The sequence below is a fragment of the Anas acuta genome, chromosome 4 (genome assembly GCF_963932015.1).
Source record: "Anas acuta chromosome 4, bAnaAcu1.1, whole genome shotgun sequence".
In the NCBI taxonomy this organism is placed as follows: Eukaryota; Metazoa; Chordata; class Aves; order Anseriformes; family Anatidae; genus Anas; species Anas acuta.
In genome coordinates, this window is record NC_088982.1 from 49,255,102 (window position 1) to 49,281,444 (window position 26,343).

General features: G+C 35.0%; 1 protein-coding gene across 5 annotated transcripts in view; it reads left to right on the plus strand.

Moving 5' to 3' along the window:
- The window catches only part of TLL1 (tolloid like 1), a 130,013-nt gene that overhangs the window by 100,185 nt on the left and 3,485 nt on the right, over positions 1–26,343 (plus strand). For 2 of the 5 annotated variants that reach the window (XM_068681171.1, XM_068681173.1), the window contains exons 13-21: positions 1,369–1,564; positions 2,478–2,603; positions 5,550–5,710; positions 8,547–8,727; positions 12,787–12,906; positions 15,480–15,605; positions 17,022–17,149; positions 22,059–22,272; positions 25,330–25,580. In XM_068681171.1, the coding sequence (XP_068537272.1) occupies positions 1,369–1,564; positions 2,478–2,603; positions 5,550–5,710; positions 8,547–8,727; positions 12,787–12,906; positions 15,480–15,605; positions 17,022–17,149; positions 22,059–22,272; positions 25,330–25,580 (1,503 nt within the window). Of the gene's footprint in view, positions 1–1,368; positions 1,565–2,477; positions 2,604–5,549; positions 5,711–8,546; positions 8,728–12,786; positions 12,907–15,479; positions 15,606–17,021; positions 17,150–22,058; positions 22,273–25,329; positions 25,581–26,343 lie in introns of those variants that run through there. The other 3 variants (XM_068681172.1, XM_068681174.1, XR_011096222.1) reach the window with 2 other exon arrangements.

Below are 26,343 nucleotides of genomic sequence, written 5' to 3' on the forward strand. Positions count from 1 at the left end.
TATAGTTTTGATTTGATTGACATTTTAACAGAGTATGGATGGGCTGTATTGAATCTGAGTCTTCTCCAATTCCTTCTCCCTGACTGTTGTCATCCTCCTCCCCAACCTATCCCACAATTCAGACATTTAGTTGAACAATTGTTTTCTTAGAGGATTTAGTTTTGAGTTCTTGGATTTAGATAATTCTTTCATAGCTAAGGTGCTATATTTCTTGAGTAGCATGAAGTAATCCTACAGAAAAATGACCCAGATCAATATTTTTTTAATATATTTTTATTATTCTGTTGAGAATAATGTTCAGTCATAAAGACAGGCATCATAATTATCTAGGCTCCAGATAGAATCCCATTCAGTCTGCCCTGATTTGGTGCAATTCCTGCTTTGACTGACTCTGCAAATACTATTATGTAAAGAGCATACTGCTTACTACCCCAAGTAGAAATGCACACGTGGCCACTCACATGCTAGTCTGTGCTTGGATGTCATCTGGAAGGTTGTTTAAATAAGAGGCACATTTTTAGTTGCCCTAGTTTCAGTATGTTTCTCTGACAATATGACATAGATTCACTCACTGACCCAGAAAGTCGGAAGACACCTGAAATCAGCAGTCATGCAAAGGAAACTAGACATATCATCTGCAGAATAATGATTTTTTTTTTCATATGTTCTATTGTCTGCTTAGTAGCTGATAATTTTAGAAGTGTGTTTGGGTCTAATTTTTTGGGGTTCCAGATGCCCCAAACTCTTCATGCTCTGCATGAAGACTTTTTTTTTTTTTTTTTTTTTTTTTTTTACAGTTACTCTGAAACATCTATGGATACTGGCAAATGCAAAATTTTTCACTGTGTTGAGAATAAAATAAAAAAAATATTGATCTACACCTGAAATAATACAGGTTGATTATGTCTAAGAATCTTACTCATATTGAGCTTTTCAATAGTTCAAAACCAAATAGAATTTCTGACCTGTTTAGTCATTCAACTATTAATTTTTTATATTTGAATATAAGTGTACATGAGAAAAGAGAAATTTACTTGAACTCAGAGCAGGAATTTGACAGAACATTGGGAAGTTTAGAGGCAATCTTCACTTTGCTAGTTACTTTTTCCCATTTAGAATGTTGTATCTTGTGTAAAGATCTCAAGTTAATCTACTTACATATATATGTATATATATATAAAAGTATATATAGAGAGGAAGTATAAATGATCTAGTGATGCTGCTTCTTTTCCTCACCTTCCTTATGACTGAATGCTAAACAGAACCCCAACTTTAATTTTTTATTTTTTTTTATTCTGTTTATTATCTGACTGTTATTTGATATTAATGGTCAAGTTCATATATGTCCTTTAAAATAATTTTTTACAGATTGAAAGACATGACAACTGTGCATATGACTACTTGGAAATTCGAGATGGAATGAATGAAAACAGTCCTTTAATTGGTCACTTTTGTGGCTATGACAAGCCAGAAGACATTAGATCTACCTCTAATACCCTGTGGATGAAGTTTGTTTCTGATGGAACAGTTAACAAAGCAGGATTTGCAGCTAACTTTTTTAAAGGTAAATGTTAAAGCATATTTTGGGACATATGAACTGTTTATCATTTGTTTTTGTGCTAGAAAAAAAATGATAGAATATGAAAATTTTTTAACCTATTTTTACTTAAAATAGTTCTTTATTATCTTCAACATACTTTTTACCTGGGCATATGATTTTGTCAAACAATGTTGGTAAAGGCATTTCAGTCTCCTTGTAAAAGATCTCCAAAGAATGAAGGACCATATTCAGTGCAACTACCTGCTCTCTTCAGGTTAAAAAAATCAGATTGGTTTTGAAGCACCTTTGAAACATATATAGTCTTGTAAAGTATGTTTGTTGGGCTAATTGTGTTATCAAATATAAAGTTCATCTGAGGAATAATTTAACAATGAATCACATAGGTACTTCACAGCTAGTAGAGATAATACAATATTCCTTTCCCTCCCCCACCCCTGATGCATCTTGTTCACTTTAATATCAGTAGAATGAAAACCTGGGATTTGAGGATTCTGTTAATCTGTTTTTGAGTATGAATTCAGGATAATGCACAAATTGATTCTGTGGGAGATAAAGTGCCCTTCAAGTGACCCTGCTGCAGATTTCAATCTTTCTTTCAATACTTTATGCAACCTTTAGATTAACTGCTGCTTAAATTATTGTATGTTGCCCACAAAATGTTTATAAACACAGCTGTCAGTAAGTATTGCTATGAAACAAAATACAAAGCAAAACAAATTTACAAAAAGACACATTTTTATTTTCTCCATTACAGGTCTCCTTAGACTATGAAAATGCTCTAGTCAGCATCCACAATGTTATGTAATACACCTTATAATGACATGCATAAAGCTTTCTGGGTTAATATTGATTCAGCAATTACAGCTGAGGAAGGTAATTATTTAACACATTTTTGCATTCTTCCCTGTCTTGGCAGAGGAAGATGAATGTGCCAAACCTGACAATGGTGGCTGTGAGCAGCGTTGTGTAAATACTCTGGGCAGTTACCAGTGTGCCTGTGATCCTGGCTATGAACTTGGTCCTGACAAAAAGAGCTGTGAAGGTACAGTGTATTGCTATGTTATCAGGTCTCAACAGTTCCAGGCTATGGTGGCTCAGATGAAACACCGCACCTTTTGTGCACTCTGCCCCTAGCAATGTGAGGTCTGTGGAGCAAGATTGGAAAAATGGGACTACGTTGGAAGCAGTGATACTGGGGCAATGTCTGTCCACAGCTGTCATCTCCATCTGAAGTCTGCTACAAATTTAACTTTCCAGGTTTTGCTGGTTGTTGACTGGAAATGATGTGAAACAGAACTTTGTACTTTCTCAAACCACATGTTATATTACTCATCCTCATGAAAATAAAGTCTCCCTCTGTATGCAAGGAGAGATTTATCAGCAGAGCTGTGTGCTTCTGCTTCAGTGTCAGGAACTTTAACAATCTCACTGTCTACCTTTGCTTGTGGTAGATCTTTTATTCTAGCAGGATTCTTTATTCCAATTTGAAACTAGAGAACTCTTCCCTGCTCCCAGTCAGACCATTTTTTTTTTTTTTTTAATGCTGGAAACAAATTCTGCATTTTAGGGGTGAGGGAAGCTTGCTCAAATAATCATCTGTAGACGTAAAAATCTGATAAATGGAAGTCTATATAAACATAGGATTGGGCTGAGATAAGCTTTTGCATTCTATACGTATTTCATATCAAAGGAAAGAAGCAAAAGCACTTGAATATTGCATAGCAATTATTGTTTGATAAACACCAACAAATTCAGTGATAGCACAGTTCATCTGTTTGCATTTCAGTGGTGAATGGAGTTTGAAAATCGAAGCAGTCTTTGTTATGGTTTTCTTCAGATATGACTCACTGGTCTCTCTCTTTTTTTTTTTTTTTTTTTTTTTTTTTTTTTTCCAATTCCCTGGCTTTCACTCATGATTTGTCACAATTTGGGGGTAGTTTTGTCTTGTTTCTTTGCACTTTTTGTTCTTTTGGTTCTGTGGTTTTTGTTTGTTTGTTTGTTTTTTGTGTTTGAGGTAAAGAGAGTCCTTGACTGCAGACATGATACACTGCAGCTCTCATTGAGCTTGTTTTTTTTTTTTTTTTTTTTAATTTTTTATCCTCAAATTCAACATTTATAATGAGCACATTAGAAAAACAAGATATTTCAGAATGTCTAATGTATTAAGATGTCTGCATACATATTAGGCAATGTGTGGAAAATAATGTTAATCTATTGGGGGCTGTGAAGACAGAGATAGAACCTCTGATCATCAATCCAGATATATGTAAGGAATTTGGCTTTGGCTGTCTGATGATCAGAGTCCAAACATTAGGGAAGATTCCCAGTCTTTTAGAAAACTCTTCCTTCCTCCTCCCATAAAGAGAGAATGAATACCTTCTCAGCATGCAAACAGGAAAGCAATTCTGGTAAAAGCAGAAGTCATCCTAAATAGTGCAGTGCAGTATGGAGCAAAAGCCCTGAGCTTTCCCTAGAAGTCTATATATGTGTATGTTCCACATGATGTATTACTCACTGTATATAGACACTTACTAGAAGGTTGAATTAAAATCACTACATTGGTGCAGTAAGCATTACATCCTAGTTACAGTTTGGCCATTTGAGGGATTTCTTCAGCTCAGAAACTCTGCCCAGTGCTTTGCTTCAGTGTTGACATACACAGAATATTGCTTCATGCTGGTCTAATCCAAATCTCCCCTGCTGGAAGCATATTTGAGGGTTTTAAGAGTTTTCCAGTACTTCCATGTTTCCCAACATTATCTCAAGGAACAATGGAGTGATGCTGAACACTGGGAAAGTGAAAACCAGCAGTTAGATGTACCCTTGCTCAAGTCTGGATCATTTTGGGGTACAATTTGTGTCATCCAAGTGCAGTCTTGAAACCTGTGCAAGGTTTATTTTGACACTGAGGTCTAAGTTCTCCTAACCATGGTCAGATGACATTTATGTGTATACCAAGAAGTCTTCCACATGGGAAGCAATGTGCCCAGAGGAAGAGTAATATGCATCTGGGTAGCCCAAGTGTGCCCTGACACAGGAACTAGATCGTTTTTCCAGGCATGCTAGTGCAAATGTAGTTATGTGAGGCCATTGGCTAAAAGGGAATAGCCAGTTTTCAGTATGTTCAAGTAAGCACTGAGCATTAGCACAGAGCAGTTGGAAGAAGGAGGAGCTGCCACCCATCAGCTCCTCAAATTGATTTGTGGATGGTTTCCAATGCTGTCACAATACTGTGATGGTACAAATGGAGAAGAATGTGACTGAGAACCCCTGTGAATCCTATTATTTTTTTTTTTTTAAGATTTTTTTTTCTCAGATGGAAAATATTAATGTATTTATCCTGTGCTATCTGAAACTGCATTCATACACACAATACAGTATTGTCCTGTTGTATGGGGATGACTTATTTCCCAATATATGCCACATAAGTATTTTCTCTGTTATTTCAACATCCGTACTTCAGCAATAGTAATTGTATCTGAACACCATGTGACTGCTGTCCCAAAGAAGTGACCTTACCTATTAGGTTATTGGGAGCATGTATATGAGCAGAGACAGGTAAGGCAGATTCTGGATCAATAATCAAAAAAAGAAGCTGAGGCAATGTGAAGTGCATCTTAAGTAGTCTGTCTGTCAGAGAAGGGATGATCAAGGTCCTGGGGAGGGTGGTTAGGTCAGAGGACTTGCATGGGAAAGGCTCTGAGAAAATAACCAGAGTCTCTGGAGGGAATGGAAAAGAATGAATATGATAACACCATGTGTAGTCCTGAAACTTATCTCTGTCTACAAACCTGCAAGCTGTTTGAGATAGGGGCTGTCTCTTTCTCTTTGTTTGCACCAAGCATGATAAAACAAGATTCTGATTAGTATGTCTGGGCATTATAGTGGTGTAAGTATTGAGAGGACTGAATCTGCTCAATGTGCTTCTGTATATATTAAAAAACACAGTTTCAGTCCAGAAATGATGCTCTCCCTTTTTATTTTACAGCTGCTTGTGGAGGACTTCTGACAAAGCTAAATGGGACTATAACCACACCAGGGTGGCCCAAAGAATATCCTCCAAACAAAAACTGTGTGTGGCAGGTGGTTGCCCCGACGCAGTACCGAATTTCAATGAAATTTGAGTTTTTTGAGTTAGAAGGGAACGAAGTGAGTAACTGTGAACAAAGAGCTGCACAATCTGTTGCACACTAGACAGTTTCATGAGTGTTCAAAAATAGATATTGTCTTATAAAACCTTTGCTTAACTGTTCTTACGCTGACAGTAACCATATATATTCTTGTTTTCGTTCTGGGACTGTTTCTGGGTTCTTTCAAAACAAACATGGAGAGAATAGCTCTCTTTTTACATATCATCTGAATGTATATGTTGTACAAGAAATTTAAAAGAAATGTTCTCTGCTGAGTCTCAGCTGACTTCTTTTTATCAACAAAGTAAAACAGAACAAATGGCTCAGGCGTATTGGAAAGAATTCAAGACAAGAAAATCTGGAGAAACCAAATCATCTTTACAGACTGACTACAAAGCATACACATAAGGTTTGGTTAGTGATGGAGCCAGGGAACATTTAAATCACTTAGGAGCATTTCAAGGGTGAATATTTTAAAAGGATCAGTACCAGAAATAAGGCATAATAGAGTAACAGTGCTGTTTGAAAAATGACATTTTTCTCCAAGTGAGTCTGGATTGGGTCTTAGTAGATATACTTTGAAAACATTACGTAGCACAGAACACCAAACAACCGTGATGCGTCTGCCAAAGGCTCTGTTAGGAGCAGGTTATGCCCCAGCTTCCAACACTGAGCTCGACTCTCTTTCCAAGCATCTTGTCAGTGGAACCCAGGAGCATGCAATGCCTGCTGGAGGTGACCTCCACTGAACAGCACAGCCCAGGGAATACTTGCATCATGTCCTGTCCCAGGGGGTTTTGTTGTCCCCAAGTGGGTCGGAGGGGCAGGGCAGAACCCATCTTGTGGGAAGGTCTTCTCCCTCTAGCTCTAACACAGTGTGTGTGTGTGGGGAAGGGGGTGGTGGTGGTGGTGGTGGTGGAGCTTGCAGGTCTTAATGGATGCCTATAGGTAAACCACAAGTTTCAACATCAGCTTTTTAGCCTCTGTTCTACTTCATAGGCATGACTGTCATACCATTAAGTTCCTTTGCTACACTCATAAAACATGTTTTCTGCACTTTCTTGGTACGTAAGACAGATATGCAAGTAAGGTACCTGAGGTATAAGGAAGTTATATCAGTTTTCTAAGGTCATGCAAGACATGCAACTTTTGCAAGTTTTGCAAGATTTGAAAAATATATACATAGATATTTTCCAATGTCTAGAGATTTGTTTTGACCCTCTCCAATGCTACAAAGCCTGTTTAGACTTTATAAGATTAAATACTAGTACTAAGAAAAGTACCTGTGGAAATCAGAAGAAACATATAACATTTGGGACATTCTAATGTATTTTCTGAGTGCAGACGTAATGTCTGTCTGTATACATTTAGCAAATGCTCTAATATTGTTGTTTTAGGATCTCCATGTAGTGCCAAGTTTAAAATCTTTTCTAATACTGAAACTTTAATATTTCACATTTACATTACACAATTTTAGTTTTTCAATTAACTTTTAATTTTATTTGTATTTTGTAGTGTTGTAAGAAGGAAGTTAGACCTCTCTCAAATTGTTTCATTTTTAATCTAAACGTATAACAGTATCAAAACTCATCACTGATGTACTGTTGAAATTGTTGGGATTTATTAACATTGAGTTATATTTGAAAATTGCAGGCATTAAAAATGAATTTGTCTTACAATTCATATAAATCAGCATGTGACAGTAACTCAAGTTTTGTGTAACTTTCATCTTTATATTGTATAAATGTGGTTTCAACTGAATTAGTCACTTTCCAACTCTGAAACATATGAAACTAATTCCAGTAACAATAAAAATTGAGTTGTCATCTAGAATGTAGTATATTAAAAAACAAACAAACAAACACAAAAACAAAACAAAACAAACAAACAAAAAAACATTGACAACTATTTAATATTTAATAGACAGAAATCACAGCAAAGGCCAAAATACTATTTTCTCTTCCAGCTCCCCTGACATTTCATTTATGACTATAAATTGCAATTTATGAAATACAACTTGGATTTAATGGACAATCTAAGCTCTGTATGAATCCTCCTGGCCACTGTTTTCTCTTAAGCTATTAATTACAGACAACTGGGACATTTTTGATTAAATGATTGATAGCTGAGCCTAAGAAGCTTAGAAGTTTTTGGGTGGAAGGCTTTATGTTGGCCAAGGGATTATGCATTGAAAGTATTATCATGAGGTGTAGGCCTTGCATAAGGCTTTTTGTGTTATTTTACTTTATTTTTAACCATTTAGTGAAAATCACATGTGTTAGCTCTCCAAATTATACCAATGCTACTGGTAAAGAAGAATTCACATTGCTAACAGTGCAGATTTGTATATTCATAAGTAGATGTTTATCATAAATAAATTATGGCAAAAACCTGTCTTGTAAGATTCTAAGCGAGCACTTTTTTTTTTTTTTTTAATTTCTGGGGTGCAAGTGGTAGAACTTTTGTTGGTTTTAGGTATGTGATTTACAGCACAAAGGCAGCTATAAATTGTAGGGTGAATATTTCTAGATTTTAGTCTCATATTGAAATTCTTTTTAGATTTGATGGACATGTTAAGAATTTAAAAATTGAAATGCTATGTAGATTGGGGATAAAATATAATTTTTTATATGATGAATATAATCACCAACTCTTACTAACCTTAAAATATTCTTACATAAAATCAGTGAACATCTGTAAGCATTTACAAATGTTTGCAGAGTCAGGAAAAAACAGAACAAAATATTAATATATTGCTAAGAGGCATATTACATTTGAAGTTCTTGCACTTGTAAATAATTTCATACTTTTCTTTTGTTTAGCTTAAACAACAAAACAAAACTCTCTGTTCCCAGGTTTGCAAATACGATTATGTGGAGATTCGTAGTGGCCTTTCTTCTGATTCTAAACTACATGGCAAATTCTGTGGTACGGAAGTGCCTGAAGTTATCACCTCACAGTACAACAACATGAGAATTGAGTTCAGATCTGACAATACCGTGTCAAAAAAAGGCTTCAAGGCACACTTCTTTTCAGGTATAGAAAATCACTCTTGTGTACCTATGAGTGCCTCTGTTCACACGGCCTGGGTGAACACAGTGTTTTGATATGAAAATAAGCATCATTTCCCTTATAATTATCCTTGTAGATTTAACTTGGTTTCATTTATAGAAGTATGAACCATTCTTCTTAAAATACTGTTCTGAATTGCAATATCTGTATACAGTAGAAAATACGTGGAATTTATATATATATATATATATATATATATATATATATATTTATTTATTTATTTAAATAAGAGCAGAAGTCAGTTTTGTGGGATAAGGCCAAAAAGAGGAAACTTAATAAGTTCTCCTAAGTTTCTTTTAGATCCCAGGTTCTGCTGCTATTTTTTCAAATCCCAGATGTAACATGATATTAATTACATGCTATGTATGCTTGTGTTTTTTTATTCAGCTCTCTGAATATATTGCATTAATTATGAAATTACCACTTTGTGGTATAGCATTTGCTTAACATTACAGTTTCTTACTTGCCAGATTTTGCACTTATTAATGTTATGCAAAAGAATAGAGTTAAGGACCTTGCCTTTGTAAAAAATTCTCTGTATTTAGCGGGGTGTAATTTCATTGGCCAGATCAGAGCTATGACAATTTATATCATTTGAGGACACAAATTGTTGAATAAGTTTAGACATCAGTGAAACTCAAGATGTGAAGAGAGATTTGCACAACAGCGGTCTTTGCAATTACCCACTGAGACTATGATAGTCTGATAATAATATTATCAGATAATAATCTGGCTGTGGCAGAATAACAACTGGTGTTAGAGGTGTCATTTTGCTTAGTGCTTTTCTTGTGCACACACATGCGTAGGTATGTAAAAAACAACAACAAAAAAATAATCACAAAACAACAACTAAACAGTTTCCCCTCCTAAAACTCTGGAAACCATCCAGAAGCATTTGGGTTTTGAATTTTGCCCCAGGTTTTTCCATAGCAGTTAAAAATTTGAATCTGGAGTATCCTGATTGTTTTTAGCATGTAGCAAAACTAATGTGTAGTCTAGTGTATTACCAGGCATCATTATTAGGGTTTGTTCTCTAAAACTCTTTAGCAAAGCTGAAATGAAAATGGTATTTCAGTGATTAGCTTTAATAACATTGACTATGTCAAAGAAATATGAATTAATATATTGTGTGATAGACGATGTATAAAGGATAGACAGTGAAGTAAATAACTATCAAAACAAACAGATTAGAGATTCACAACTTCCAATATTTTCCCATTATAACTTCTTTGATGTTTTTATTAAGGAATGATGGAAAAACAAACAAAAAAACAAAAAAAAGAATTTATGAAGCAATTACCTTTCCTCTACTTTTTTGTCTTCTAAAGTATATAATCTCTAACAATCATGTTTCTCTGGTCATAGTTATTCAAATCTGTCTTTACATATAGTAGTAACTTACAATTTTAAAATAATACTTTACATTAGTAAATGACTTTTCAAGGTTTACTCAGTATGTGTAGTTAATATGCACACGGCAGAGCTTCCTCCTAAAAACACACAACTAGTCATTTCATGTAAGCCTAGGAGTGTCAGCAGGAATTGTCACATATTATGACTTTTTACAAGACTATATATTGACATGTTCCACTTCTAAAAATAGGCAGTAAGTGTTGGTTATGTACTTTCAGTATCTGTAAAGCTATGGCAGATAAGATTGGCAATAATTGTTCTGTAATTTGTAAGAATTGTAGTTCAGAAATTATGGCTTGTGGACTTGTTGAACACATTTAAGTTCAGTTAAATTTTGGTTCTACTTAAAATGATATTTTCCTTTTCACCGATTTATATATATAAATAAAAAAATATATAGTGATTGTTTAAATAATCTATTAATATTATGAATGTGGCTTAGGAAGAGCTCAGGTCAATGCTATATGTTTAGGAAAGACTGGGCTGTAGTTCATGCAATTCAAAGCATCAGGTCATAATCCTTCGGTACCATTATTTCATTTATCTCTTACACTTCTGAATGAATTATTATTATGTGTAAAAAGATTTTTCCTGGTAAATTAAAAAATCTAAGTTATAAATGACTCCATTGATCAACAGAATAAATTCATTAGCTGAGGCTGTCTGAATAAAGGTAGTTTTTAATAAATCGAAATGTGTTATATGTCCTGAGTATAGAACATATCTAATCCTCTTCAAAGAAACATAGTTTTATATAAGTAGTTTTTGAGTTTGTAATTATATACATCTACTGAATGGTTCATAATGATTTTCTGCTATAATGTCTCTTATAAAAATATATATAAAATATAAATATATATAAAAATATATAAAAAGATATAAAAATCTCTCTTATTGCATGAGTTCAGACATTTTTTATATTTTTCTGTTTTCTGGTTGTTATTGTTTCTAGAAGATTCTATTATTCTATATTACTTGGCTTACCAAATTTGACAATATTTCCTGATCAAAACGGAACCTTTGTAATGCCTGAGACAAATCAAACTTTGAACTCAAACATGAGGCTTACATCTCAGAATAACTAATTGGACACAACTTTCATGACTGTCAGAAAGTGTTATAATTTTCTTATTCCTTAATTCCTTAATATCAACATAATGTGCAATTAAGCATGGACTTGAGACTTCACATCATGTGTTTTGACTTTTGTGGGTTGATAGATGATCTCTGCTCAGCTGAGGATGCTTTTTATTTGTTGCCTCTTTATAAACTTGTCTTCAGAACACAATTTTGGAATTATATCTGCCAAGAAACAGTTAATATTAGTTCTTGGTGTACAGGATACTTGCTGGAAGGCATTTAACAATTTTATCCATTAAATCACAATAGAAGGATATGTAAGTATTTAGTTATAAAGAAGCATTGGGGAAAAAAAAAATCAATAATGAGTAGAGCAGTGCATTTTGCAGTCTATTCACCAGTAAAAGGCACCTGCAAAAATCAGCAGGAGGGAGGTAGGTAAGTCAAATAAATATGAAAATTAAGGACTGTACTGTGTTCCTCAAGTAGAGACAAGGAACTTTTGGAACTTTTTTTTTTTTTTTTTTTTTTTTTTCAAATCTTTTAGTGGAGAATCCTGCATCCCTGGCTACAATTGAGAAAGTATGGCCCAGCTCCAGCTCAGATGACAGAAAGCAGTTTTTGGGTGATTGAAAACCAATGCGATAAACTGTGAAAGCAAACATTGACACAGGGCAACACATGACCTGCACTAGGAAGCTATTTATGTTGATATAGGAAGACATGTAATCATGTTTTTGGCTGTTAAATTGTGTTAACAGCCAGTCAGGTGCTATTGGAAAGTGAGAAAAACTTTTTTTTAACATTCAGTGAAATTTACATTTGATGGGACAGTTCTGAAGAAAGCTCAGTTGAGAGCCATTATCTGTCTGACTGCCAGGAAGAATGTTACATGGTTATAATCCAGTTTCTTCGGTGTAGAGGAGAAACTAGGGAGTCATGCAATATTAATTTTTTAATGTTTTTGCTAAAAAATTTTGGAATTGGATATTAGGCTTCTAACTAAGAGCTTCCAGAAGTGAGGTGTGGTGTGGTGTCCCCCTTCCTCCCCACTTTTTTTTCTGTCCTTCTCTCTCTCTCTCTCCTCTGCTGCTGTTGTTGGAAGTCAGTGATTAATTCCTATCTATTTGACCCATAAGAATAGGGGAGTGTACAATAACTTCATAAATTTACTACAGGAAGGAAAAAAAAGATATTAAAAAAACATTGTTCTGTGATGTTTCTGAGAAGCTAGCTTAATCATTTCTTTAAATCACTCTTTCTTTTTTGGTATATTTAATACCCTCTTATAATGTCATTGACTGCCTCCATTTATCATGAATTTTAGTTGTGTTTTAAATATGTGATTCTTTGCATGATCATTCCGAACAGGTGTGGTATTTGAAATGATACAAGAATGAAGTTTAGGGTATTTTTTATCAATTCATTAAGAAGTTAAAAGAGAAACCTAGGATCTTTTTAGTCTTGAGAAGATTTGTTTTGGAGCACAAACTCATCTCTGGTGCCATCCTGGTACATTTTTTTCCACAGACAAGAAAGCTGCCTGCAAAGAGAAAATTTTTGTTTTTGAATCTTGCAAGGACTTGGTACAGGTCCCTTCAGGCCGAGTACGTATTATTCACAGACTGGTGGCCTCTGAGGGTCTCAGAGGTACGACCATTTGTCCTCTGAATGATTTAAATCTAACATTTTGTTGGGAATGGATCTTTCCATGTTCTGAATACTGAAATGAAAAAAGAAAGAAAGTATCCATTCAAAACTGGGAGACTCATTTCCATCTGTCAGCATAACAAATGGCTTTGGTTTTACATGGCAAAACATTTGTTCCTATAACTAATACAGACTAATTGTTTTTTTGTGAATTTTTAAAACTGGGCAATCAATTTGACAGAAAGTCTGTTCCAAATTATGAAGTGTGAGGAAGGCTTGTTCAACAGTTGCATCCTTGATTAACCATCTACAAATAATTATTGTATTTCAGATATGTTCCAAAGCTTCTCTAGTCTACCTTCTGTCCATTGTTTTATAGTGATTTCATCTCTGAAGAAGTCCAACATAGGACTTAAGAGATTAAGAGATTATTTTACAGTATGCATACTTACTTAACGTTAAAATACTTTTCCCTATTTCGTGCTTTGGTGGAAGGTGAAAATTGAGAGTGTGTTTATTCAGAATTTGCATACATACTCCCTACTTGAAAGTTGAACTTGAATGCATTTTGAGCTTGCCTTCCATTTATTATGTTATTTTGGTAGAAAACTAAACTTATGCTTAGGGGGGGAAATACTGAAGCATTTTCTTCCTATTACATCTAATTTTTCATTTGCTTTTTACTATTCTTCATTTGTAACATGGAATTAATTTATGATAGTGCTTGCTTTTGCAAAGATGAAAGATTAAATATTTTGTTTGAAATTGAATGAATTTACTACCTCAGTTTGAAACCTGCATTGCAAGATGCATAAACAGTGTACTTTTGTGCTTTTATGCTTCTTTCATCATCAAAATGACAACTAATATAAGCCTTTGGATATTTGATTATGGGAGCCATGTATATTTTTCTGCTGTTACTTAACCTTCAAATCTGTTCACATTTTCAGAAAGCTTCCAAGACTTTTTGGTGCAAACAGATTTGAGATTTACAGGATTAAAATGCAGTAGAAACTTGGGTTTGACTTGCAGGATTGTTCTACATTATCATCATCTATTACAAGGAGAAACTGATTTTTCCTGAAACACCTGCAAGTCAATGAGTCAACAATGTATGTGTTGCATACATTTCAGCGGATAAAGCTGATGTGTATGCAATTATAATGCTGACTTTCTTTGTTGTGTTACTGAATATAAGCAACTATAAAGGGAGGGAGTAAAATACATTAGTAAGACAACAAAAAGAGACTTAAATTATCTGTAGTGGTTTGTAATCTATAGAAATTCTTACTGTGCCTGCTGAAGTCTGAACATCGCATGTTACCTTGTTCAAAGATAACACTCACTGCTGCTTTCCAAGGCACATGAGGCTGAAGGGGCTGCATGCTCTACATTCCAGCTCTGCAACTGGTGGACCTCTGGGATGACCATAGTTCCTTTGCTCTTTTTCCTCTTCTCTTTTGCATGTAGAAATGGTGGAGTTTGTACGATAGTGTGTATAGTTGGGTGTGTTTATGTGTATATATGTATATACACAAATGTAATAATATATGTATATATTTTTATACATCAGGTTTTGTGTGTGTATGTATATATACGTATACAAATATATATAACCACACACACACACATGTTGGTGTATGTATATGTATGTATGTGTATATGGACATCTCAGTAGCAGTATGCCTCTCTTAATGGACTGGCCTTGCCTAAAATGACAACAGCTGACATAGAAGGGTGACAGCTGAGGCCTCTCCCTTGACTGACAGCCTGTTAATCTAGTTTGGCTTTTTTCCATGCAATGAATTTGTAGCTGTTTAATGCAGGTCATATTTCCTCCCCTACTCTCTGTTTTTACTTCTAACACACTAAAAGCTCTTTTAGGGGATTATATGTTAATAAACATAACTGCATGCTATATTGTAGATCTCCTTGAAATAATTAATACCAGTTTCTTTTGTATGTTTTTCAATGAAATGTTTTCCTTTTCAAGATGTTCTCTAATGTCCAGATTTATTAAAAGTAAAACACACTGCCAGTCTGCTGGAAAGAAAAATCATCTTATTCAGAAAGTTTATGTTTAGTCATTCTTATATCTTTAATGTGCAGAACTTGCAACCTTGCTTGGCCTCTGTGTGCCTTTCACGATACTGCAGTTAAGTTGTGGAATTTGCATAAAGCTAGAATACTTTGTGTTGTCCATAAATTACACTCCCATTGTTCACCAAAATAAATATCAGATGATATATTTGTGAAATCTTTACCAGCAAGACCACTTGAAAGAGTAAATGATGGTAACTGTCTTACCTCCTTTGATTTAGCTTGTTTGTTTTACTACTGTTCCCCTCCCCTGAGAGCTATCCCACACTTCTTAGAAAGATGAGATAGGATATTTGTGCCATGGTGCAGGCCGAGCAATGAGTGTATAGAAATTAGGTACCAAAAAAATGAGAAGGACTATGCCTTAATTTATCCTTTTCTGGTCTCAACCACTGTGCTAAACCTTTTTGTCTTTGGTAAAAAGCACTACTGGTGTATGTAATGCTCACCTATCCTTGCTGTGTATTTCTTAGACAAGGATGAGTGTTCAAAGGACAATGGTGGCTGCCAGCATGAGTGCATCAACACAGTAGGAAGCTATGTTTGCCAGTGCCGAAATGGATTTGTGCTACATGAAAACAAGCATGACTGCAAGGAGGGTAAGTAGTATGGTATTTGGACAGTAGATGATACAACTCTTTCAGAAAGATCTTTGCAGATATTTCTTTTCCAAAGAAAAGAAAGGAAAGAATGGGATCATGCAGTCATAGGCATTTGGACTTAATTGCTCCCTTGCCCCTCTTCCCTCATTCTCTCCATCTATAGCTCTTGTGTGTGGCTGAGTTTGAGGTTCCATGGAAACATGGTTTAAAAAACTTGGAGGTAATGGCCACTCAGCTTAAACGAGGAGTGCTACTTTTAGTAGTGCTGTGAAGTATAGAGTATTTAGAGCTGTGACAGGATATTTGTCTAATGATGTACATAACAGAGGGGCAAGAGTTTTTGGAGAGAAGCCTGGCAAAGTTATGATTTGCTCCCAATAGAGACTGAACCACAAGGTACTGGTGAAACAGTAGCTATCTTCAAGAAATTCCTTTCAGGGTTTATTTTAGGGGACACATTCAGACGATCCAAATTTCAGTCAAGTTATACATCTTTCTTCCCATTTACTGTCTAAAGGTGTAGCAACCTCAGGAAACAGTAGGCCTGGGGACATAAGTAAAATTTAGATTATCTGCAAATGAACTGTACATGTGCAATATCATAGGAGCTACTGTAGTTTCTCTAGGCTGTATTCTAGCATGGATCTAATTTGCTACTAAACGTGTCCCTTGTGAATAGCTTGCATTATGCCTGGTGTTGGGATGATACTTGCCTCCTCTAAAATATTCTTGCCAAATAATTTTCTGATGTTTATAAAGCAAATTAAGGTTGTTAAAAAATGAAAGACAAAAGGAGATGAAGCAGGGTTTTTTTGCTTGCCTTCTCTAAGTTTTAGATTTTTCATTTATTGAGAGAGGCACTTCTGGAAACAGTTATGATTTGAATGACTAAGCTGTTCTTGGTACATACTTACAATTCAGTCTTTGCTGTTTTCTGGTTGTATATATTTCCCTAGAAACTGTGGTTTAGAAATCAAAATGATTGCTGTGCAGCAGCAGCATGAAAATTAGTGAGAAAAGAGAAAAATAAATTGTTCAAGAAATACCATTTGAAGTTGGATTGGCAAGATTTCTCATGTGGATTCTCATACTTATTTGCAAGCAGAATGGGGGGGGGGGTTAGCAGAATATTTAATTCTTTTTCAATACTTTGTTTATGTTTATTTATTTACTTATTTAAAAAGTAATCCATTGTAAACAACAATATGTTTCACGAATCAAAGCATGCTGGGTTAATTGCCATAAAGTGTTCATCAAAGGGGAGAAAAATAATCCTGCATACCAAGAAGGTGCTTAGCTGCCTTCCTACTAATCCATTCCATTCAGTGGGTCCCCTATCAAGCAAGAGTACTTCTCTGGCTACCTCTGAATATAGACCCCCCAGACTAACTGATGCTATTACTGTTGGCATAGCTGAGTGTGAACAGAAGATCCACAGCCCCAATGGCATCATCACGAGTCCCAACTGGCCCGACAAATATCCCAGCAGAAAGGAGTGTACCTGGGAAATCAGTGCCACCCCTGGGCAGAGGGTCAAATTGGTGAGTTTCTACCTACCCTTCTTTTTGCTCATTTCTTCCACCAAACCTGCTTCTTAAATGACTGCACTCAATGATTTGAAACTACTACTCATCTTTACTATCCAATTTGCAGCCAAAGGTAAGCTGTTATAAAGAAACCCTGCTGATTCCTGTCCATTCCTGGCAAACTGGGGCTGCTCAGTGTCACAGAGCTGTGAGTTAAACTTTGTGATCACTGCACTCTGCAAAGCAAAGGGCAGGAGGAATCCTTTTCTCCTATGAGAATTTAGTATATCAATGTCGCAATTCATAAAATTTGCACAAAGTTTTGAAGAATATGGTAGAGTACATTTACACAAACTCTAATATATACAATATTGGAAGCAATATTAGAAGTTATGAACCGTCCCCTTCACACACCTTTTGCATTTCTATTCTTCACTTTTTGAAGAGGAAAAGAAGACCCAAAACCCAAGAATCTGAATTGAAATGAATTCTCATTTAAAGGTGGCTCCAAATCTTAACATAGGTAGAAGAGCAACTTTACAAGTAGAGTTATGTGATCTTTGTGTCTAGCTGGCTGAAGACAGTTCTGATGGCTGAAGACGGGCTAGCAGAGCTCAGGGAGCTCTGCAGACATGGTGAAGTTATGTAACATTTTTACAAAGCCAAAGACATGGACCTGTCCAGGAGGCTTGTCTGCTGTGAGCTCAGCCTCAGTGTTTCTTGGTACTTGGGGGAAAGCCGCGTGACTGCCTCTGCAATACCTGTGGCAAATGGCTCCTTGGTTCAGTGGTGAATTCCTCCCATCTTTCTACATCTTTCACTGATCTGAGAAAAGGGGGATAGGTTTCTAAAGAAATGGTGTTTAGAATCCATGCACAGAACCTTCATTACAGGTGTTAAAACAATAAACAAATGTGCTACAATAATACCTGTAGAGAAAAACAAACAAACAAAAAAAACCACCACTGATATTTGCACAGGCATGCAGAGTCTTTGTCCTGAAGAACTTACCAATGTGAACATGCTAGATTTGCAAATGAAAATAAGAATGGCAGTACACACAAAAATGCCACAGAAAGGAAATTGGGAGTCAACTCTCTTCATAAAAAAAGGTAATTTAAATGCTTTGGAGCAAATAAACTTGAGTCATGTCTCTACTTCAGAAAGGTAGAAGCAATAACCTAGTTTGATATGGGGATGAAAGGGATATTGCCATCTTATAACTCCTGACCTTAAACAGAGCCATAAACTCTGTTACTCATGCTGATGTGAGATCATTTGTTGATTCCAGTTCTCCAGAAGTAAAATGGTCAATGTATCCCTACAGAGGGGGGTGAGGGAATGAGTGGTATGTGTGATCTGCCCATTTAGGGGTGAAAAGCACGTTTTTAATTCAGAAGGCCTTCCGTACTGCCAATTAACAGTATGTCACCCTGGCTGCATAAAACAAAACAAGCCAGGCATCTGCATAGGTGTGTTACTATAAAAGCTTTTTCGGTGCTTTTAACCTCAGCAGGCAGAATTTATATTTCTTTATTGATATGTCACAGGGATCTATTCTAAAAGATTTTTTTATTTATTTTTTAATTGTATTTTGCCAATGAAATTGGAAAAAAATAGACTTTTCCTAGATAATTTTTTAAAGAATATCTCCATGATTTAGAGCCTGAAATACACCTTTCTGTGAAACCCAGTGGGGTCAGTCTACTAAATGCTGTATCTATTAATATCTTTAAAATCTGTCTACTGCAGCAAAATGCCATATTATTAATACCAAAGCAATACTTCCACTATAGATAAATATTTTTTCTTGGACTTCCACACTGTATTTAAGTTTACTCCCCATGGTTTACTTAGCCAAATTAAACAAGGAGAGAATTGATTTCTTTACACTAACAAACTACATGAATTGTTAGGCTGTGCTTCATTTTCTGAGGGATGTGTGTGTACAGAAACTAATCTTTTCTTGTGATTGCTCTCACTCTGATAATCACTGAAGTCTCTTCCTGAGAGGGGTAAAGTTAAGCATTTGGTGTAATTAAGAAGCCTATCAAAAAAAAAAAAAAAAAAAAAAAAAAAAAAAAAGAATATGCACTTCAGAATTCAGAAATGTGAAGATAAAGACAGCTTTGAAAATGTATGTACCAAAGAGAGATTTTCATAAGTTAATCAGCAGGATGTTTATAAGAGACAGACTGAAGTATCCCATTCAGGCAGCTAACCATAAGAGCTACCAACATATCTAGTCAGTAAAGTGCTATAGATAGGTTGGCTGTTCAGAAGCTGTACATAACACTTCTGAATACCATTCCTCCTAATAAGACAATCAGGGTAGTAACTGTAGTGATGGAAGGGTAGGTATTCAAACATATTTGTCGCAGGAAAGGCCAATGTGATTTAATTATTACTACCAACTTCATTAAGTTATTTTTGAACACTGTTGACATTAAATAGTAGAGAGAAAGTTATCACCAACTCTTCAGTTATGTTCAACTTCAAGTTGTGTTAGTTCTTCCCTTACCAAGTCTGTTCACAGCCTGTTGCTAGGAGCTGACCACTTTAAAAAGAATAAGAAAAAAAAAGGAGATTGTCTCTGAATGTTTGAAACTATTAGTTATTTTGATCTTTTCAAAGACCTAATATTAAGATTTGCTTTTCCTTTAAAATAACGTTTCTTTGATTCTACTTATTTCTAGACTCAATTGCTAGACTGTCAGTGGATTTAGGATTTTTTTCTGTTCTTCTTTGTGGGACTCAATATAATGTGCTGTCTACCTACAGGTTTAAGAATCTTGGTGATTATTCAAATGTTAAAAAGAATAGATGTGCCTTACAGTTAATAGTGAGAGGCACTTCCTAGAGAGCAAACTTTTGTGCTAATGAGAAATGGACAAAATTTGTAATTTTCCTTTTAAAGGAAAATTGGATGACATCTATCACTGCTGTTGACTCCAAATTGGCCTAACTCAGTTCTGTTATTTGACTTACACTCTCAGCTTTCTCTCTTTCTCTCTTTCTCTCTTTCTCTCTCTCTCTCTCTCTCTCTCTCTTTTTTTTTTTTTTTAAATCCATGGGATTTTATTTAGATATAAATGACACTATATATTTAGCATCATAAAAGTAGAATGGCTGACAACAATTTGAGAACAACAGGAGGAACGGCTGTACAGTTGGTTTTACTGCCCCTGCATTTTTTTTCCCTTAATAGAGAACACTAACTTTCCTGTGAAATGAACCTATGCCACTGTATCATTCAACTCTCACTCCCAACTTTTCTGAATATTCTGAATATTTTGGTTCTCTGGGCAAAAGGCTTTATATTTTAGCTGTTGAGATTTCCTTTAGTTCAGCTGTGAATATAAATTACCATCACATTTTACATTTGCTGAATTCCACAAGAGACTCTGTAGGTCAGATTTCCTTTGTTGTACCACATAGAATGAATAATTATATGCATTCAATATATGCATAATATTTGTTCAGTAACTGACAGTTCAGTTGTATTCTTTTCAATATTGCTTCTTAATCCTTTAGTGTTTTGTGTTTATTCTACTTTTTATAAATAGCTATATAACTACATATGAGCGCATTTTCACTTGGTGTTTTTATGATATTTTGAATTCCACCTTGAATTGTATGTTATTTGTGAAAATTCACAAAGATGTGTATGTATAATGCATATGTATAATGCATTCTCAATGCTCACGGGAGAGGAAAGTACCAACTTTTTGATCTTTAGGGCTCAAGTTCAGATATGACCCTGGTCAAAAAGCCACATCTGAAATCTCTTAGTTGTTGTCTTGAAATAAGTTTGTTGATAACAGTCCAGTCTTGGAAGACACTCTTCCATATTTGAAAAGCAAGTATTAGTCATATCTGCTTTAGCAATTTTTGTAGGGTGTGACATACGCCTTTGGAAAATGCGTATGGTTGGACACTGCAAATCTGACAAATCTAAATGCCAAAAGTTTTTAAAAGTAGGTTGGTCAGGCTCTGCTTCAAAGGACACTTAATATATATTTTTAATAGAACTGAATTTGTCCTTACAAGCTTCCGTAAGCACTGATAGAGACTGTGAGAATCCCCAGGTGCTCAGAAACTGAAATAAATGCTTTGAAATGTAGAAGAAACATCACAGATTTGAGATGAAGTAGTTTGTGATCATTGTGTTCAGACCATTAGAGCAATTTGAATCTTCTAGGGAGAGGTGAGGAGGATGAAAGTGTCTGCTAAAATGTTTTTGTTTTTTTTTTAAATACAGTCAAAATAATTTTGCTATTTTTCATAGTAATTTCACTAGCAAAAATATGATGTTAGCATGAAGGATGCAGCATGAAACATTATTAGTGTTGTAACAATAAAAATAGTATCTCCAGATAATAGATTAGAAAATATAATTATCACGTATAACAAGTCATGTGGAAAGGTCATTCTCAAAGGCTTCAGTTGTGGAGGGAGGTTAAAAAAAAAAAAAAAAAGCATTATGATTCCCAGATGTTTCAAGGCCTCAACTATCTGAGGAACCAATAGATTTCCTGCTTTTTGCTTTGTTTCAAATGTTCTGTGAAATTTGGAATAATACTATAAATGGCACGTATTCAAAAGAAGGCCATAGTATTCTAGGTTTAATATTCTGTTACAGATACTCATTGACTCTAAAGATTCCCTTTTATGTGAAGGGAAATTGACAGTTTTAATCATTATTCCACTCTCAAAAGTGGTATGTGATTCAAACCTACAGAGTTGTAGGAGCAGTAATGCTAAATCTGTCATCTGAGCAGTAATGCTAAATCTGTCATCTTTACATCTACGTTGTATTCTGAAACATGCTAACAGTACAAATGTACGTTATAAATACAAAACTACATTGCCTCTTTTTTTATTATTTGTTTTTCTTTTTTCTTTTTTTTTTTTTTTTTCCTAGACCTTCAATGAATTTGAGATAGAACAACATCAAGAATGTGCCTATGACCACTTGGAAGTTTTTGATGGTGAAAGTGAAAAATCACCAATTCTGGGACGCTTATGTGGCAATAAGATACCAGATCCTCTTATTGCTACTGGAAATAAAATGTTTCTTCGCTTTATTTCTGATGCATCAGTGCAAAGAAAGGGCTTTCAAGCAACGCACTCTACAGGTCAGAAAATCAGGACGTGGTTTACTAATAATTTTCCCTTCATTCTTTAGTAGAAGATATTCATGCATTTACTTTTTACTAACAAACAGGATGAATTAATAGATAACACAATGTTACAACTAAATCTAATGAAACCTTAAGTTTCATTAACCTTAAGTTGGAAAAGTCAGAGAATGCAAATAATATGCATTATATATGCATATTATGAATAATATGCAAATAATAACTCATATTGTAGTCATTTCTTTCTCTCTCTTTGCCTCTGAATTTCTCTTTTTCTCTTTCTCTTTTTTTTTTGCTTTGTCTTTTTTTTTTTTTAAATAATTTTATAGGAAAATTATTAAAATATTTTGAAACAAAAAATCTGATAAAAAGATGATGTTGGCATAGACAGTCTAAGAAATATTTCCTAGGTTTCATTAGTTTGTAAAAGTTTCAATAGCTTTTCATTGTATTTTACATGGCAATACTTCACTGGGGCATGAGATGCGCCTCTATTACTTTCCTCTTCTAACTTAAACACAAGTTTGGGCTTTGTATAAACAGCTATTATTTCCTGTAGAGCTAAAAAGGAAAGACAAGCCAAGGAAGAGTAAGAAAAATAATACTGAAAACTTTCTTAAGACCGTAAGAATATAATCTCTTAGAAATTTGCCATTTAATTTTGTTGTTTTGCAGAAATCACTGAAATTGAGAATAGTATTTTGCAATTGCATTAATAGACGGGGACGTTTTGAAATGGGTGCTTTATTTCCCAGACGTTGTCTGGCTTACAGTGGCCCCTAGTGCTGAATCTCTGAACTTCCGTTGCTTGCTGTAAAACGAGGAAAACGTTTCTGTGTGATTTTTTTGTTGTTTTGTTTTTCTTCATTTTTTTTTCTTCCTCAATATCTGTCTTTATTTTCAACAGTTCATTTTCTTTCATCCAGTTTTTGGAAATGAATACTAATGCATAAAATATTTATAAGTACCTGTTTTAGTACATAAGGTTTTCTGACAGGTAGAAGTCATTAATGGAAGATGAGAATCAAGGTGATTAGACGTTGTTCATACCATTTGATATTATTCATCAAGTCGATGTGTAATGCTCAGCTAATCATACATCAGTTTTAAAAATTCTTATTTTTTTCTGCTTTGTTGAGAACAATTCTAAAACTGTGTTAATTTCCCCTTTTTAATTTCCCTTTTAATTTTATTGGAAAAGCAGTAAACAACAGTATATGAACTATTTTGCCTCTTCATGATCTGGGCCTGGAAAGTGCAAAGCTTAACCACCTATCAGTCAATTTCTGTTTTTCTTGTTTAAGATTCTGTTTTACAAACATGTCATCATTTGTCTTTCCCACCTCAGTAAACACTTCCCTTAGGCAGAAAATTAGATAGAAAAAGTAATACTTACTCATATTAAATTACCATGAGGTAAATAATAAAAGGTCAAAAGTCTTGTTAAAAACAGGTGTTATGAAACTACAATTGAAAAGTGCTGCATTTTATATACCTTATTTGTAAAAACTTTTTGAGCAAGCTTTTTTCTGAGAAAGCCTAGAGAATAAAATCTGCCCTGTTTTTAAGAATGTTGTAAAAATAATTGTTTGCCTCCTTAAGCTAGAATATCTACTTCACTAGACTGTTTTTGCATGAAGTGCTCATTAAGTTGAACAGCACATCACCTGCATGTGAATTGAAGTACCATTGAATGACAGACAACCCAGAACTTGTAGCTTTGAGACCAAAACAGTTGTTCCATTTTACCTCCATGCTTTGGACTCATGCCCAATGAATAGATACCCAAAAAATGTTTAAACAGTGTATTGTATTTTATTATTATTTTTTCTAGCAAATAATGATAAACATGATAACACTATAGCAAACAATAAAGATTCAAAAAACAGATTGGATAGAAAGACTTCCCAAACTTCCCCAGGTTGAACAAACAAATAAGGAAGAAATTCTTTATAAGGAAAATATTCTTTACTCTGAGGGGGTGGTGAAGACCTGGCACAGGTTTCCCAGAGAAGCTGTGGATGTCACACCCCTGGAATTGTTTAAGGCTGGGTTGGATGGGGCTATGGGCAACCTGGTCTAGTGGGTGGCATCCCTGCCAATGGCAGGGGGGTTGGAACTGGATAGCCTTTAAGGTCCCTTCCAACTGAAACCATTCTGTGATTCTGTGAAAGGGAATTGCCATTTTCTGCAGCTGCTAGTATGGCTATGCATTTTCTTTAAGGACGTGTCACAGTTCACTATATATATATATATTTTTCTTCAGCATAAAAATAATGATAAAACACTCATAAAGTAAATAGAATTAAAAAAAATAAAAAAGGAAAAACAAATGTTACAATAGCAATGAGAAATAAATGCTTGAAGGGTCTTGTTTGTCCAACAGCTCGATAGACAGTAAAGTTCTTTATTATCTAATTTATAAACTCTTTAAATAGTTATAAACAAGCTCTAATGCAACATACACATTTTATGCCTGTGTAGAAACAGAGATTTATAGCCTGTTTTTGGCATAGGGCAAGGTTCTTCAGTTTAGAACTTGCCACAAGAGACTTCCTCTGTCAGTGACAGCTTTCTCCCAGCCAGGACCTTTTGCAGAGAAAAACCTGTCCGTGTCCATGAACTACAAAACAAACAAACTGACAAGGTTAGCTGTAGTGTTTAGTACTGAACTGGCTCTCCAGGCACAGCATTAAGATTAAATTTGACACTCTTATGTAACATAGGACTCTTACATGTGCTCCTGTTGATTGCCGACTGCATGTGCTAGAGCTGATACTGCCCCTCACACCCACCACTTGTTAATGATGTCGTTAACCCATGTCAAAAAGCTGACACCACTTAGAGCACTTGCCTTGCTCTCAAATGACCACCTGAAGGAGGTTCTACCTCTTGAACCACTTTCCTTATACCTTTGGCATTCCCTTTTGTCTTTTGATTGACCTGTTTGTGGAGTAAAAATATACTCTGAATAAGATGGGGCAGCTATGGAAAGAAAATTTTAATTTGCACTGAATAAACTTCTTAGTTCTCTTTTCCACCCCAACTTTTCAGAGTGTGGTGGTCGACTGAAAGCTGAAACCAAGCCCAAAGATCTGTACTCTCATGCTCAGTTTGGCGATAACAACTATCCGGTTCAGGCGGACTGTGACTGGCTCCTGGTGGCAGAGCGAGGCTATCGAGTTGAGTTAATGTTTCAGACTTTTGAGGTTGAAGAAGAGGCAGACTGTGGTTATGATTACATGGAGCTATTTGATGGTCATGATAAGTCAGCAATGAGACTTGGTCGATTTTGTGGATCTGGGGTAAGTAACCAGGTGCTAAAGCTTTTCTTTCTTCTTTTATTTTATTTTATTTTATTTTATTTTATTTTATTTTATTATTTTTTTTTTTCTCACTGCAATTAAAAATAGAAAGAAAGAAGGGGCTGAGGAAAGAAAGGGACAAGAAGAGATGAGGTTATCTTACTACACCTTATGACAAAGCTACCAGATTATCTACCCCATTTTTTTTATATAATTTTACAGGCTTGTACTAAAATGCACCAATGGTATTTGAAAACTTTCCCTTGAAATACTTTCAATAATAAATATTCTTGTCTAGTTATTGATCAAAGTATTGTAATGTTATGTTAAGTTTTAGGTAGCTGGCAATGGAGTGCTTTTCAGTGCCCCCTTCCCCCTCATCCCTCCCCCCCCCCCCCCCCCCCAAAAAAAAAAAAAAAAAAAAGAAAAAAAGTTAGCAGTGTTTTCGGTGTTTTCCCATAAAGAGAAATGCATTGGTGTTGCAAATTATCACATTCAAATTCTGTCAATGCAAATGAAGAAGCCACATTTTATGGGAAAGGGGCACCTGGGAAATATTTATAATGCAGTCGTCTATTGCTTAAATCTGATTCTAGGAAAAAAATGCTCTTAACTATGTTATTAATATGGGCCTTAAGAAAGCTCTGTCATTCCAAATGCATCTCTGACATGGATTAATTGTGAGACATGGAGGACATTGTCTAGGTGACATCCTGGAAAGGATGCATATTATTTCTACTTCCAGAGTTCCATTGTTCTGTTG